Here is a 15831-nt window from a genome sequence, read left to right on the forward strand (position 1 = left end):
TAATTCGGGGCGTAAAACGCCTGAATTACGTCTGAAAATAGGTTGTGTGAACATAACCTAAGGTAAAAATACGCCCGCATCAAAGAAGTGCAGGACACTTCTTGGGACGTGTTTGGAGCCGTTTTTCATTGACTCCATTGAAAAACAGCTCCAATTACGTCCGTAATGGACGCCGCGAAAAACACGAGTACTTGCAAAAACTTCTGAAATTCAGGAGCTGTTCGCCTGAAAACAGCTCTGTAATTTCAGATGTATTTTGCGTTTGCGTGTGAACATACCCTAATAGCCATGTATACTGGAGTAGCCTTGTATTAGCCATGTATACTGGAGTAGCCTTGTATTAACCATGTATACTGGAGTAGCCTTGTGCTCTAATAGCCATATATATAGTAATAGCCATGTATACTGGAGTAGCCTTGTGCTGTAATAGCCATATATACAGTAATAGCCATGTATACTGGAGTAGCCTTGTACTGTAATAGCCATGTATACTGGAGTAGCCTTGTACTGTAATAGCCATGTATACTGGAGTAGCCTTGTACTGTAATAGCCATATATACTGGAGTAGCCTTGTACTGTAATAGCCATATATACTGGAGTAGCCTTGTACTGTAATAGCCATGTATACTGGAGTAGCCTTGTACTGTAATAGCCATGTATACTGGAGTAGCCTTGTACTGTAATAGCTATATATATATATATATATATATATATATATATATATATATATATATATATATAGTAATCACCATGTATACTGGAGTAGCCTTGTACTGTAATAGCCATATATACTGGAGTAGCCTTGTACTGTAATAGCCATATATACTGGAGTAACCTTATACTGTAATAGCCATATATACTGTACATATAGTACTAGCCGTGTATACTGGAGTAGTCTTGTACTGTAATAGCCATGTATACTGGAATAGCCCTCTACTATAATAGCCATGTATACTGTACATATTGTAGTAGCCTTATACTGTAATAGCCATATATACTGTACATATAGTAATAGCCGTGTATACTGGAGTAGTCTTGTACTGTAATAGCCATGTATACTGGAATAGCCTTCTACTATAATAGCCATATATACTGTACATATAGTAATAGCCATGTATACTGGAGTAGCCTTACACTGTAATAGCCATATATACTCTACATATAGTAATAGCCGCGTATACTGGAGTAGCCTTGTGCTGTAATAGCCATATATACTGGAGTATGATGAATACCTATACGAGTATAGACCATTGGCATGCGCCAAACAATAATGCGTCCACACAAATCATAAAGCAAATATCAATACCTATACCAGACTGTGAAGACTACTAGTATATCCAGAAAATGAAACACCCATAGTACAAGTCAAGTACCATGACAATATAAAATAAACTTTATTGAAATATACATAACACATTGGCCATCAAAATATAAAAACAATATAGCACACAGTTAATAAGGAGAGTATGGAGGAGCTGCGTGAATAATCCAATATATATGCTACCATACTATAAACATCCCGTGATGTGGTAACAAATGCAGATATCTATAGAAAAGATAATCATATAGATCAAGTATTTGGACAACAGAAGCACATAAAATATATTTAGCACCTGACAGAAGAGCACACAATTGTGCATACATATAAGAGTATACAGCTAGAGCTCCAAGTTGCACCCAAAACAAAGACCATGCTTTATAAATAAAGGATATTGCACAAACCCATGGACTGCATGATAGGAAGCACGCGGGAACACTCCACACTGACCGCCCCCGCCGCACGTTTCGCCGTCAGCTTTCCTTGAGAATTTAAAAAATTGGCCATGGTAGGAGGGATGCAAAAAAAACAACAAAAAAAACATTGCGATGATGGGCTTATATACCCACGTGATCTCTGCAGCCAATCACTGGTCTCAGTGGGTATACGGCACAGTATTGCTGAGACCAGTGCTTTGGCTGCAGCAATTATTCCAGGTTTACAGATTGAATCCAAAAGGCAAAATCAGTTTTTGATCGGATCATCAAACGTGCAGTTTGTGACTATGGCCTAAAGTCAGATATAAAGTATTGAATGCTTCTTAGCTGTGTTGGATGTTTCTTCTGTATTTATCAGTTGTTTTTTTTTACACTTTTGTGAAAGAAATTGATAGTCTCTACCTATTCAGATTAATATGGAAGATAAGCTGTATGACTGGGGGAAATGGCGGGGAGCATAAGCACCTAGACAGTGGCTCTATGAAGCCTACCTCCCAACTTTCCAGTATTCCAAAGAGGGACAACTGATGCGGCGTGCATAGCGTGATGCGGCAAATTTTTCCAATGTTAAGCCACGCCACACCTCTAACCCTGCCCATACACAACCAGTTCAGTCCACACAGTATAATGCCCCCATAGTGCCTCCTCCACTCAGTATAATGGCCCCATAGCTACCCCCACATATTATAGTGCTCCCCACAGTATAATGCCCCCATAGTGCCTAATAAAATAAATAGGAGATGGCTCGGCGCAAACAGGCACTGCATCGCTTGTCTGCGCTGAGCTGCTCACGGCCGGCGTTAGACAGTGAATGCTGGAGCAGGGAGTTGACAGACGCAGATACCGTTGAAACTGGGACAGGGAAACCCTGTCAAAATCCGAGACTGCCCCACTGGAGGCGGGACGGTTGGGCGGTATGTCGAAGGAGCGTGGGGGCAGGTGGATAGGGGCTCTGTGGGAGGCCAAGATGTAGACAGTAGGTGTGCTGGGGGGCAACAACAACCAAAATATTGCACTAAAGCTGCTGTTTTTAAGTAGCCCAGTCACTCACCAAGATGCAGCTCTGGTTGCTGCTTCTGGCTACTGAAGATTTTACATCGGGACAAAATGTCCGCCTTCTCATCATACGTCACCTGCTTAGATATCACCCCAGATGACAAAAATGAATTCAGAACTCCGAACAAAACCTTCAATTAATTCAGACCCCCGACCAGACCCTTTAATGAATACACCCCATCACACCCCCAAATTAATTTAGACCACTGGCTAGATACCTAAATTATGTCATACCTCCGACCAGACCAGACTAAATAAATTTACACCCCTAATCAGGCACCCGAATTAATGCAGACCCCCAGAGCAGACCCCTAAATTCATTTACACCCTAGATTAGACCCCCCCCCCCAAAATAAATAAATACTCCTATGTACTTGCTGCGCCAGGGTCTTCTTACCTCCACTTCCAGCCGGGCGCCTCTTCTCCTTTTGACAACTCTTCATTCCTGACTCCTGATTTTGTGTGCGGTGGCACATACAAGATCATAACGCTAGTGTCAGGACGTTGTATGCGCCACCGCACATAACGTCCTGATGCTGCCCAGCGTCAGTCTTGTAAAGCAGGGCACAGAGATGGGGCTTGCAATATAATGGGATCCGTTCATTTCTCCATATTAACTCCCGCTGGCAATCATTTTATATGGGCAGCGGCAGCTGTGAACAGCGGCTGCGAGCAGGCCCCTAATTTTTAGTTTTGGATGCCAGCCCCTTAACTGGAGTACCGGCCGTACTGTCCTGGTGGCGGCAAATAGACTGGACACCCCTATGACTTGATCGCAGGGTACAGGTGGGTTGCCAGGGCAGCCGGAGGACTAACATTGGTCTCCATGTCTGCCGTGTACAGAAGCATATTAGGCCCTGCCTCTAGGCCACTCTGTCAGAAGTAGTGCAATGTATTATAGAATTGATAAGATGATTGCAGGGTTAAGTGTTTTATAAAGTGTTTTGAAAAATTAAAAAAACAAAACAAAACTGCTGTTTCCCTTACACAGCCTTTATTAAAAAAAATTACACGATTGGTATTGCTGCGTCTGTAACGACCCCCACTGTAAATTTTGAATATATAAAAAAAACAAACAAACTTAGCCAACCAAGAAGTGGTAAAAGGAGAAGTGTCTAGCAAGATGCCCCAAACTTCTCATACCGTTCGTGCCATCTCGATACATTTTGGGGAATCTTCTGGTTTCCTCGTCTAAGTTTGCGCTGTCTGAATTTTAGACCGCATTAGTAAATTTGCATCTTCATGTATTCAAATCTCATTAATTTTGCTGCTACTGTTTTCCACCGTGCATGTCCCATCCGCAATTCCGGAAGGAAAATCCGCAGCAAATTTGCTATGTGAGAACGTAGCCGAAGGCCGCATTTATAAATGTCCTTATTTTTAGCTCCAATATTTCATGGCAATAGCACTAAAAGGGTCCATTCACACACGGCAGATTTTGTTGCATAAATTTCTTTGACTGAAAATCTGTTCTTCATCTGAATGGGGTTGTTTCTGCAGCAGGTGAATGGCTTTCTGCAAGTTCCATTTAGATGAAGGGAACTGATTTTCAGTCGCAGAAATTCCTGCAACAAATCTGCCGTGTTTAAGGACAAATAGTATATTCTCAACTACTGGTGACAGTATGTTAATATTAGGGGTGGTAACCAATAGCAACAAATGATTGAATGTAGCCTACATAAGGGTACGTATACATTTGACCTATCACTATGTATAAGGCTGGATTCACACGAGCATGTTCGGTCCGTAAAGGACGGAACGTATTTCGACCACAAGTCCAGGACCGAACACACTGCAGGGAGCCGGGCTCCTAGCATCATACTTATGTACGACGCTAGGAGTCCCTGCCTCTCCGTGGAACTGCTGTCCCGTACTGAAAACATGATTACAGTACGGGACAGTTGTCCTGCAGCGAGGCAGGGACGCCTAGCGTCGTACATAACTATGATGCTAATATGAGGCTAATAGACATTATTCCTGGAAAAGTACATAACAGGGCATGGAGAACATGACACACACGTACCTAACATCTATGTACAACTCGTCAGAATGTACAACTAATCAAAAATGTTGTATGTTTGCCATACCCCTATTTATAACCTGCATATTGCCATGTTGATACATTTTTGGTGCCTTTGATCTGCCTTTGGTGGGGTCTCCATTACATGGTTTTAACTGGAAAGGTTTGTGTATGTAGCATCTCAATATGATAATGCGGAGTCAAATTTATAAGGTCTTTGAGGAACTGGTGGTTGTGGTTGAGACATTTAGGGAAAACTATGGAAAGTGATATCTCATAGGGGAAATTCAGGAAATAAGGAAATGCAGTTCTTTTTTACGTGAACAGTATGAAAGTACATTCATCTCTAATTTCCAAATTTCAGTTTTACAATCACAAAAATTATTTTCTAATCTCTTATATTATTATTATTATTATTATTATTATTATTATTATCTCATCTCATTTATAACAAAGTTGAGTCATATATTTAGCTATATTAAACCTTTGTGAATCCATCAGGTCAGCGGCGCTGACGGGTTCAGTCTCAGCGGGTCCTGTGTGTCTCTGACACGCATGATCGAGCTGTTATCTATCACATCTAAGGTATAAATGTGATGGATAACAAGTGGATAGTGCGTGTCAGAGACACACAGGACCCGCTGACACTGAACCCATGAGTTCCGTGGACCTGACGGGAACAGGTTGTAGCGAACGATACAGCTGCTCTGTTTAGAGAATACAGAGCAGCTGTATCCCAAAAAGTAATAAGAATTTTTAATAAAAACGAATTATAAAGTTGCACCAATCACACTGATAGACATTTTTATTAAAAATTAAAAAATCCCTTTCAAAGATTTACATAGACTTTAAAGAGATCTGCTTGAATGTAAATCGGTCCAAATTTCTTAGCTGATACATTTCTTAATATATCTTTTATAATGATCGGAGTTTCAGTTTCATTTGGCAGATATTGCATGTGTGCGGCCAGTTTAAATCCTGGGGAAAAAACGTAGTCTTTGCTTTCCGTATATCCTACTGTGTATAACCTTTTTATGTTTCTCAGTGGATAAATACTTCATTATCTTACTGTTTTTTTTTTTTTTTATACATCTTTGGTCTTACTAATAAATCAAAGTTGTTTTAGCTTATAAGTCATTTCTCCTTCTTGCTTCCTGTTTCAGCGCGACTTAAAATAAACTTACCTGAGAGGCCGGGACTTGTGGTGTGATCATGTGAATTTGATGGGTGGGACAAAGACTGGCAACTTCTATTAACATGTCTTACAGCTGTCCGTCAGTTTACATCATTTTTATTGTTTCTCAAGGGTTATTGTCCTGTTTATTTTGCAGTGGAACTTACTCGCAGTTTGAAGAAATAAACAATGAACAGTCACCCTGACAGAGAGAAACCATGAACAGCGTAGCAGAACTAGAAGAAAATGTCAAGAAGCTGGTTGTACGCCTTAGAAATGTAGAGGAAGGGAAGCAGATTGACAATCTGGTTCAGATATTGGAAGATTTGCACGCTCACTCCTTTTGTGGTGATGGTAAGTTTCGGCATGGATTTTAAAGTGCTGCAACTTCTTTTCACGTTTTTGAGCGCTAACGTTAATGTATTTTATTCCACATTAGCTGCAGAAATATTCAAGCACGTGAATGTGCATTTGCCTCTCTTACTGGTGCTGGAATCTTACATGAAAGTCGCAGCCATACAGGAGGTAATGTTATGATAATACAAGGATGTGTTTTCTTTGTTTGCTTTTGGGTAAATACAGTGACTGTGTGTTTTTTACATATTTATTTTCCTGTAGTACTATACTTTGTAGCGTGTAACCAGCCTGGTGTATGTGACTTTTGAAGAGGAAGCAAACCTTGTTTTGACTTTAAAAAATAAACCTACTGATGATCTATCATTAGGAAGTTCAAGATTATCTAAGACTTTCTTCATATCGCTTTACACTTCTACATGGAATACATATAGTTGTGACAAAGTCAGGATCGAATTCTATTATGAAAATACAGGAAAGGCTTCATGCACACCACCGTAAGGGTTTTTACTGTCCGCAATCATGGATACACATCCGTAGCCGTATGCAATTGCGGAAGTCCATAGACTTCTATGGGCGAGTCCGTGCCGCAATTGGGGACAAGAATAGGACATGTTCTATATTTTGCGGATTCTATGGCTCGTAAATATACGGAAAGGTGTCCGGGGCCTATAGCAATGAATTGATCCGCAATTTCATCCGTAATTACTTGATTTGTAATTACGGATGAAAACTACGGTCGTGTGCATGAGGCCAAAGCCTTTCCCAAAAATAAAAAGTGAGGAAGAGCAGGAGGCTTGGACCCCAGTTCTAGTGATAGTTGTGGGGCACCAGCGATCAGACATATATCACCTATCCTGCTGACGATAGATGTCGATCTTTAGTTGGTTTTAAGTTAATGAGGGGCTCAAACCTAGAGGTTTCTGTGCTAAAAAAATAAATAATAGCTGTGTGTGAATGGAAAATCATATTTTACCATTCACTCACAGCTAGCATGCTCTTTTTCACATGACAGAGGGTGAGGCTCAACATTCTTGGTGTCCTATTGCAGATAGAGCAGTTACCTTACATCCAGACAGACGATTCTGAGTAGGGAAGGGGGAAACATATAGAATTCTTTATATACTTCTTACGGTTTTGATTGCAGCATGAAACAGAATACGATCAAAGGAGATAATGGGAAAATTGTTTCGAATTTTAGTAGTTTTATAATTTCATTGTGCATTTTCAAAATGTAGTGATTTTTTTTCATGTACATACAGCTGTTGGCCAAGAAAAGATATGTAACCTAACCTCCCCATACACTTGCACGCAAGGCTCTGCAAGACATTTCAGTGGTGGAATGGCAGGAGTGGGATTAAAATTCTGTTCCCTACTTGGCGTGCGGGATGCCCATGTTGTTGCGCTCCACAAAAAATTATTCCTACTCTCAGACTAAATTCACACTTGCATTGTATAATCTGTTGTTCTGGTTCATTTTTAGATCAGAATAAGGATAAAAACGGATCTATTAACTGGTTCCCGACCGCTGGCTGTGTTTTTACGGCCAGCGGTCAGGGTCCTTAAAACCTGCGCCATAGACTATTTACGGCGCAAGTTTTAACTTGCTGCCCGAGCGATGGGGCAGCTGAATGTCGGGTCTCCGGCTGTCAGTGACTGCCGGGGACCCTGAGGAGAGGATAGAAGCAGCTTTCGCTGCTTCTGTCTTCTCCGATCACTTTTACACAGTGCTCAATGAACGCTGTGTATAGGAATAGAAGCAGCGGCCGCCCTGCTGTCTCTAATGGTCCCGGGGTTCATGTGACTGGTCACATGATCGCTGGGTGCCGTTACTGACAGACTGCTGCTGGGTCTAACTAGACCCAGCACAGCCCTATTAGTGACAATCGTCACTATGAGAGGGCTGATTTCCCCTGTAACTGGGACTGCTGTGCAGCTCCAGTTACAGTGGAAAAGATGGTGTAAAAGAAAGAAAAATATATATATATATATATATATATATATATATAAAGTTCCCCAAAGGTCTTTTTTGACCTTTGAGGGACAGACCATAGTAATAAAAAAATAAAAGTAAAGTGCAAATTTTTTTTAATAAATACACACAAAATACCCACCCCAAAAAAAGTCCCCGAACCCCCCCCCCCCCCGCCAATCATTGACATAGCACTAGCCCGGACCCATTTGCCCTAATATAGACATGTAATAATTAACCTCTTAACGCCGAAGGACGGATATATCCGTCCTCTGCAGCTGCTGGTTCGCGCAGGAGGACGGATATATCCGTCCTGTGATCGCGTGAGCACTGCCACTGTACCCACGCGATCAGCGGCAGGAGCACTGCTGTTATACACAGCCTGGCCTCTGCTGCAACTGCCGGAATCGAAGCGCACTCCGATTCCGGCAGTTTAACCCATTAAATACCGCTGTCAATAGTGACAGCGACATCTAATGTGTTTGACAGAGGGAGGGAGCTCCCTCTGTCACCCCATCGGCGCCCCCGCAAACAAATCGCGGGCCGCTGTCTGGTTTCCATGGCAGCCGGGGGACTAACAAAGACCCCCAGGTCTGCCTTCAGCAAATGCCGGAGGCATGGCCTAACAGATTGCCTGTCAGATTTACACTGACAGGCAATAATGCTTTGGTATACTAAGTACACCAAAGCATTATATATGCGATCGGCAGATCGTATAGTGAAGTCCCCTGGTGAGACTAAAAAAAAAATGGAAATCAGTTAAATAAAGTTTGTGAAAAAAAAAATTACAGTCAAAATCAAATAAAACGACTTTTTGTGCCCAAAAAGTGGTTTTATTTAGTAAAAGTGTCAAAACAAATAACACATGCACATATATGGTATCCCCGCGATCATAACAACTTGAACAATAAAATAAACACATTCATTAAACCGCCGGATGAGCGGCGTCCGAAAAAAACAACGGCAAAATTCTCTTTTCTCCTATCCCCCCCCCATAAAAAATTTAATAAAAGTTAATCTATAAGTCCTATGTACCCCAAAATAGTACTAATGAAAACTACACATTGTCCCACAAAAATCAAGCCCACATACGGCCACATCGACGGAAAAATAAAAATATTACGTCTCTTGGAATGCGGCGATGCAAAACAAGTAATTTTTTTCTAAAAGGCTTTTTATTGTGCAAACGTAGGAAAACATATAAAACCTTTACATATTTGGTATCCCCGTAATCGTGCCGACCCATAGAATAAAGTTAACATGTTATTTACGCTGCATAGTAAACGGCGTAAATTTATAACGTGAAAATTAATGCAGGAATAGCTGCTTATTTTCAATTCTCTCCTAAAATAAAGTTAATAAAAGTTAATCAATATGTTATAAGCATCTAAAAATGGTACAATTACAAAATACAACTCGTTCCGCAAAAAACAAGCCCTTATACGGCTATGTTGACGGAATAAAAAAAAGGTTACGACTCTTGGAATGCGACCGTGAAAAAACAAAAAATAATCCTTGGTCATTAATGTGCAAAATGGCCCGGTCATTAAGGGGTTAAAGCTTACGATCGACAATGACGATCACAAATAAAAGGTCTATTTTATGGTAAAACTATGTTATTACCCAAAAAAATAGGAGAAAAGTAAAAAAGCTTATTTTTTTTACTATTATTTTCAAACTTTAATCCAAAAAATTCTAAAATGGCAAAAAGGATGTGTATAAAAATGATAAAAAAGAAACCTGCATTGTCTACGGAAAAAATATCGAGAAAATCACGTCGTTAGCCCAACAAATAAAAAAGTTATAGCCATTTAACTAACACGTGCTAAAAAGGACTAAGGGTATGTTCACATGTAGTCAACAAAAACGTCTGAAAATCCAGAGCTGTTTTCAAGGGAAAACAGACCCTGCTTTTCAGACGTTTTTTTACCAGCTCGCATTTTTCGCTGCGTTTTCACGCCGTTTTCGCGGCGTTTTTTACGTCCGTTTTTGGAGCTGTTTTCATTGGAGTCTATGAGAAAACAGCTCCAAAAACGTCCAAAGAAGTGTCCTGCACTTCTTTTGACGAGGCTGTATTTTTACGCGTCGTCGTTTGACAGCTGTCAAACGACGACGCGTAAATAACAGGTCGTCTGCACAGTACGTCGGCAAACCCATTCAAATGAATGGGCAGATGTTTGCCGACGTATTGTAGCCCTATTTTCAGACGTAAAACGAGGCAAAATACGCCTCGTATACGTCTGAAATTTGGCCGTGTGAACATACCCTAAACGGTGTCTGGTCCTGAAGGCTCAAAATAGCCCGGTCCTGAACTGGTTAAAAATCCCATTGAAATCAATGGGTGTTTTAATTGGATCTGTTTGCATCCGTTCTGTTAGTCATCCGTTATTTTTACGGAGATACAAGTGTTGAGTGGAAGTCTTTTACTCCTTTCAAAAAAACAGATGTGTAATGGATGGGTTATTTTTATCATTGGTGTCAATGTAAATTGGATACAAACGAAATTGTAATCCATTTGCATCCATTATATTGATTTCAATGTTTTTTTAATGCATTCGTTTTTATCCTTATTCTGATCTAAAAATGGATCGGAGTAACGGATTATCCAACACATATGAGAAATTATGGAGGGCCAAAAACACATTAGGTTATTGGAGGAATCTGGCGAGTTTATTCCTAGGACCATCTCTTTAACAGAAACTGGACCAAAGCCCCACCCCCCCCCCCACTACGTATGAAGCCTAAGGCTAGGGATACACTTGATTTTGGTCATGCAACAGTTTAGTTGCTTGACCGAAGCCTCCATAGAAAAGCATTGAGTAATTGGTGAGGTTTTATGCTTCTGCCCCCTCTGATTGTGCCTAAGTTGCAACTGACTGTTACTTTAATGAAACGCAGCACAGTCACCTCCTATTCATTTAAATGGAACACATGTTTTACTTTTTTGTCCTTACCAATATTTTACTATGTGAAAACAATCTGGCGAGGCGGGAAAAAGAGGCATGACAAAGTCACATAAAAGTTTTGGCAAAATAGCATATGTGATTGGGAATCGTGCAACCAAAGTCGTTGTGCAGCCCTGGCCTAATACTTGGTTGGAAACAATGGCCATGCATTCTAGGAAGGCCCTTCCGTCTCTAGTTCCAACTACAGTACCTATCTATGTCGCTAGGGCATAAAAACAAAAGGAAATGACCGTGTTGATGATAATGTTAGTAAGTAATATAAATGAGATGTGGACATTCTGTTCTTGAATCCATTAGTAACTAATCTCTCCTTCAGAAGTAATGACTCTTATCTCTCACTGCCTGGTATGTATACTGAAATATTTCTATTTGCTTTAAAATGCAACGTAATTTTTAAGTATTGGGATCAATTGGTCAATTGAACAATCTGCCAACAAAGTAAACGTATTAAAGTTGAGCAATAGTAACCTTTCATGTTTGCCAAGTGTAAAGGATAATATTTGCTTTACGTCGACAAACACTCAAAAACATTCATTTGCAGTTCACTAAGGAATTAGCCATTTCGTATTTTTCACTATTTTCTGTAAGTTTCAATAAAGGGATTTCCTAATCCAAACACATTTATCACCTATCACTGCTCTCCGCTGTTGCCCATTGAGTTTGTATGGAGAGGCAGCATCATGCATTCTCAATTTATTACTTCATACAAAACTCCTCTTCACTGTGGTTTTGTGGGTGATGGGAACGGGGTGTCCGGGACCCTTGTTCTAGTGATCTGTGGGGCCCCCAGCTATCAAAAATGTATAACCTATCCTATGGATCGCTGATAAATGTGTTTGGCAAGAAAACTCCTTTATTGATGAATCATTGTGCTTGTAAAATGTGGAATATGTTTTCTGAAACATAATTTTCTGTTTTTTCAGGTTGGCTGGTCCCTACTATGCAGATTAATAACAATATGCCCCAAAATACTACATAGTTTACATACTCCAGTAGATATTGGGCCTGAGTGGGAAGTCCTTGGTGTTCATGAGTAAGTATGTAAACATGAGTGTTATTCCAAAGTTTATAAAACAATAACTTTGTATTATAACCCACTTCTCCAGTTAGGATTTTATACCTATGCTATTGCAAGCAAATAAAGTAATATTGTAAAGTATGGGGGCCACAAAATGGTACTAAGCATGCATATCACGTTTGCATTTAATTTAATTGTAATTCTTTACATACTAGGGAAGTATACATTTTCCTTATTTTTTTTTTTTTTTAATGTATGTGTTTAAAATTCTGCTTCCATATCCTTATACCAGTGCAATAGACCCCTGTCTAAGCACAGTCAGATGTCCTGTGTAGTGCATCAATGGGCTAACTGATTAGAGTTTAACGTTACTTTGGTCACATGGGCTATCCCATTCAACTATACAAAGATAGGGCTCTACTTTTGTTCAAACTTCATTTTTCCTGTTTATTTTACTTATGCGTCTGCAAAGATTCTGGCGCATACGTCAAATGTATCCATAGGCTTCTATTATACCGACGGAGTCCAAAAGAGTGTCTTTTTGGCCTCTGTGAGGCGGTATATGTGAGCTATGCCTAACTGCATATGCTATTCTATCCAGAGGCCTCCAGTAAAAAAAAGTTTAACAGATGCCATACTAGCCTATAGTGACGGAGGTCACTGGCCTCCGTTAAGCGTATACGATGGAGAAGCTCTAGTCCATATATGAACAGTTAGCAATGGAGCTTTCCCTACCTGCACTTTCACTGGGATCATTGCCTTTGTGTCCCCATCCCCCCAGTCCACCAATAAGGTCCCCCACTCCATGTGACAGCTCTGTGCGACACGGGGAAGCTATCCCTACAACTGTGAAACAAGGGATCCCCTCCAGCCAGCAGCCTGGTGAAGCTCCTCCTCACATGCGCGCACACACACTACAACAGGCTGTTTCCCCAAACAAATATACGTCCCAGCAGCCCGCCTGTCATCAGCAGGCCCATCACCCTGCAGAGCTCCACAAACCGTGCCCGTACCGAGCTTCCTGCCTTCCCCTCCTCCCTCCATCATTGAGCAGCATACAGAGGGCCCTCAACTGTTTCCTCACATGCTTGTTCTTTCCCCCCATATAGAGGCTTGTCGTCTCGAGTCTGAATCCTTGTTTTGTTTTTTAGATGGTGGTAGTCCCACCTTTTTTTAAAGGGATCTTCTTTCGGAACAGCTTTTTACCATATTTTTGGTATGGGTCACTTATATACTTATATACAGTAGATTTATCATGCCCCCATTAGACGTCTCTTCTCAAGACTAAATAAGTTTTATGCCCCTTACACGTGGTGACTCTTCTTTGTATTTTGTCCATTCCCAGGGCACCCTTTCTTTAAACTGGTGGGAAATGAACTGCATATTCCAGATGTGCTGTTTTTTTTTGTAGTTTCTGTCAATCAGCGGTGCATGGGTGGAGGTAGCTGGCCGTGCTGCATAGGTTCATGTGTAAGTTCTCCAATCCTACATCATAATAGCACATAAATGACAGACCACTGAAATCAGCGTGTCTGTCACTACTTCATGCTGCCCTCCGTGAAGGCAGAATAACCTAGATGACATTTTTACTTTTATCTCTTACTGGATCTTTTTCAATTATATAAATTATAAAATGTAATTACGCCGTGATTAAAATAAACTGATAACCATTATACAATCTTGTTGTTCTAAAATATTTTTTTCATTACATTTTCAGACAAATTCTGAAAATCCTGTCTGTTTATCTTACAAATCTTAATGTCTTGACAATTGGACTGAAAGCTTTAACCTGCATCCTAGCATCAGGTACAGTTGATAACATTTCTTACCCATGTTTGTTTTTAATTAGCATACTTGTCATTTCTGGCATTTGGCTCATTCAGTATAAAGCACAAAGAATAGTCTTTGTAAGTAACCGCTTGTTTCTTCAGCCCCTTGACTGGATGACCCGACCGCACAATGGCACTGTTTTCAGACTCCAATACTTTAGAAATAGAACTGGTAATTTCATGTGTCCTGTTGTCCAATTATTTCACAAAAGGAATTGTGATTTCTTTTTGTTTGCTTTTCATCCTACTTTATACTTTTAGTCTCCTGGTAAGTCTTATGCTATTATTATTTACGCATGAGGGAACATAGGATATTCAACAGGTACACTACTAATAAGTCAATACTCCTGAAGACTGTTGTCTTCCGTGTTATTAGCGGAAAGTATTTACCAAATTTCTCAATTAAGGCTAGGGATATACGGTGCCTTGAAAATAGTAATGTCGCGTTTCTACATAGCATCTAGTGATCGTGGTCACGTTTCGACCTGCAAGTCCCCTCAACGTGAGTCTACAGAAATCCAAACCTGCTGGTTATCATTGTGACCACATTCACTAACATTAATTGTGATTTTAGTAGACCAACTTTGCGATCTTATATTGCATGGCCACAAGTCACCATAGACAAATAATGACACACACAATCGTTGTACGAGAAAATATTTGCAATTTTAGTGTTCCATATTTTTTTTTTATCAAAGATTTTATTTTGAAAATATACACAACAAAACAGCATATACATAGTTTCATACATTTGCAAAATTCACATACAGTGCACTATAACACTTCAATATTACATAAAGTATCAAAGACACAGAGCAGCAGTAGGAGGTAGCCTCCTAATCAGTAGGCGAAAACTATATAAGAATGTAATGAGAATAACCGTCCCATAAGTGCAGCAAAGATAGTGCATTATTTAGGGGAGCCAGTCCCCACAGGTGGGTAACAATTATCGCCTATAAGTGCACTTTATACGACAGACTAACACTAACACAAGACAACAAAGGGAAACACATACGGGTATAGCACGCAAAAAGTAGACTTTATGTAGATATTCAAAAGAGGCCATCCAGCCAGAGAGGTAAATCATCACCACCCCGGAATCCAGCCCACACTGCCCAGGTGCGGACAAAGAGCTCAGCTTTACCCTGATCAGCAGACATCAACTCCTCCATCCTCATAATTCCATTCACCTCCGTCACCCATTCCTTCAGAGAAGGCACAGTGCTGGACTTCCAACGACGAGGAATCCCTGTTCTTGCTGCTGTCAAAAAATGCCGAAAAACACTCTTTTTGAGGTGTGAGAGTGATCCCGGAACCATGGAAAGTAAACCAATAGAGGCCGAAGTCTGAACCTCAGTGTGAAAGAGTTTATTACCGAGATCGAAAATCTTTTCCCAAAAGGGACGAAGTTTGAGACAATCCCACCAAATGTGCAGCATGGTTCCAGGAGCCTCCCCACACCTCCAGCATTCATCAGGTACTTCAGGGAATATCCTATGTAAAGAAGGACAGCGATACCATCTAGTGAGAATCTTGTAATTTTTTTCCTGGGCAAAGCACGAAGTCGGCAGTTTATGCGCCAGTAAGAAAGATGTGCCCCACTCCTCAGCAGAGTGTCGGATCCCCAATTCCTCATCCCATGCGGCTGTGAATGTCAACTGAGAGTAATCGTATTTAGGGAGAAGGA

At 40.5% G+C, this 15831-nt stretch overlaps 1 protein-coding gene across 5 annotated transcripts in view; it reads left to right on the forward strand.

Annotated features, from left to right (window-relative positions):
- LRRK2 (leucine rich repeat kinase 2) overlaps positions 1–15831 on the forward strand; it is a 165379-nt gene that overhangs the window by 6453 nt on the left and 143095 nt on the right. For all 5 annotated transcript variants that reach the window (XM_075857254.1, XM_075857256.1, XM_075857252.1 and 2 more), the window contains exons 2-5: positions 6163–6359; positions 6445–6530; positions 12221–12330; positions 14033–14121. In XM_075857254.1, the coding sequence (XP_075713369.1) occupies positions 6224–6359; positions 6445–6530; positions 12221–12330; positions 14033–14121 (421 nt within the window). In that variant the 5' untranslated portion in view covers positions 6163–6223. The remainder of the gene's footprint in view (positions 1–6162; positions 6360–6444; positions 6531–12220; positions 12331–14032; positions 14122–15831) is intronic.

Source organism: Rhinoderma darwinii, chromosome 3 (genome assembly GCF_050947455.1).
Source record: "Rhinoderma darwinii isolate aRhiDar2 chromosome 3, aRhiDar2.hap1, whole genome shotgun sequence".
NCBI classification, from domain to species: Eukaryota; Metazoa; Chordata; class Amphibia; order Anura; family Rhinodermatidae; genus Rhinoderma; species Rhinoderma darwinii.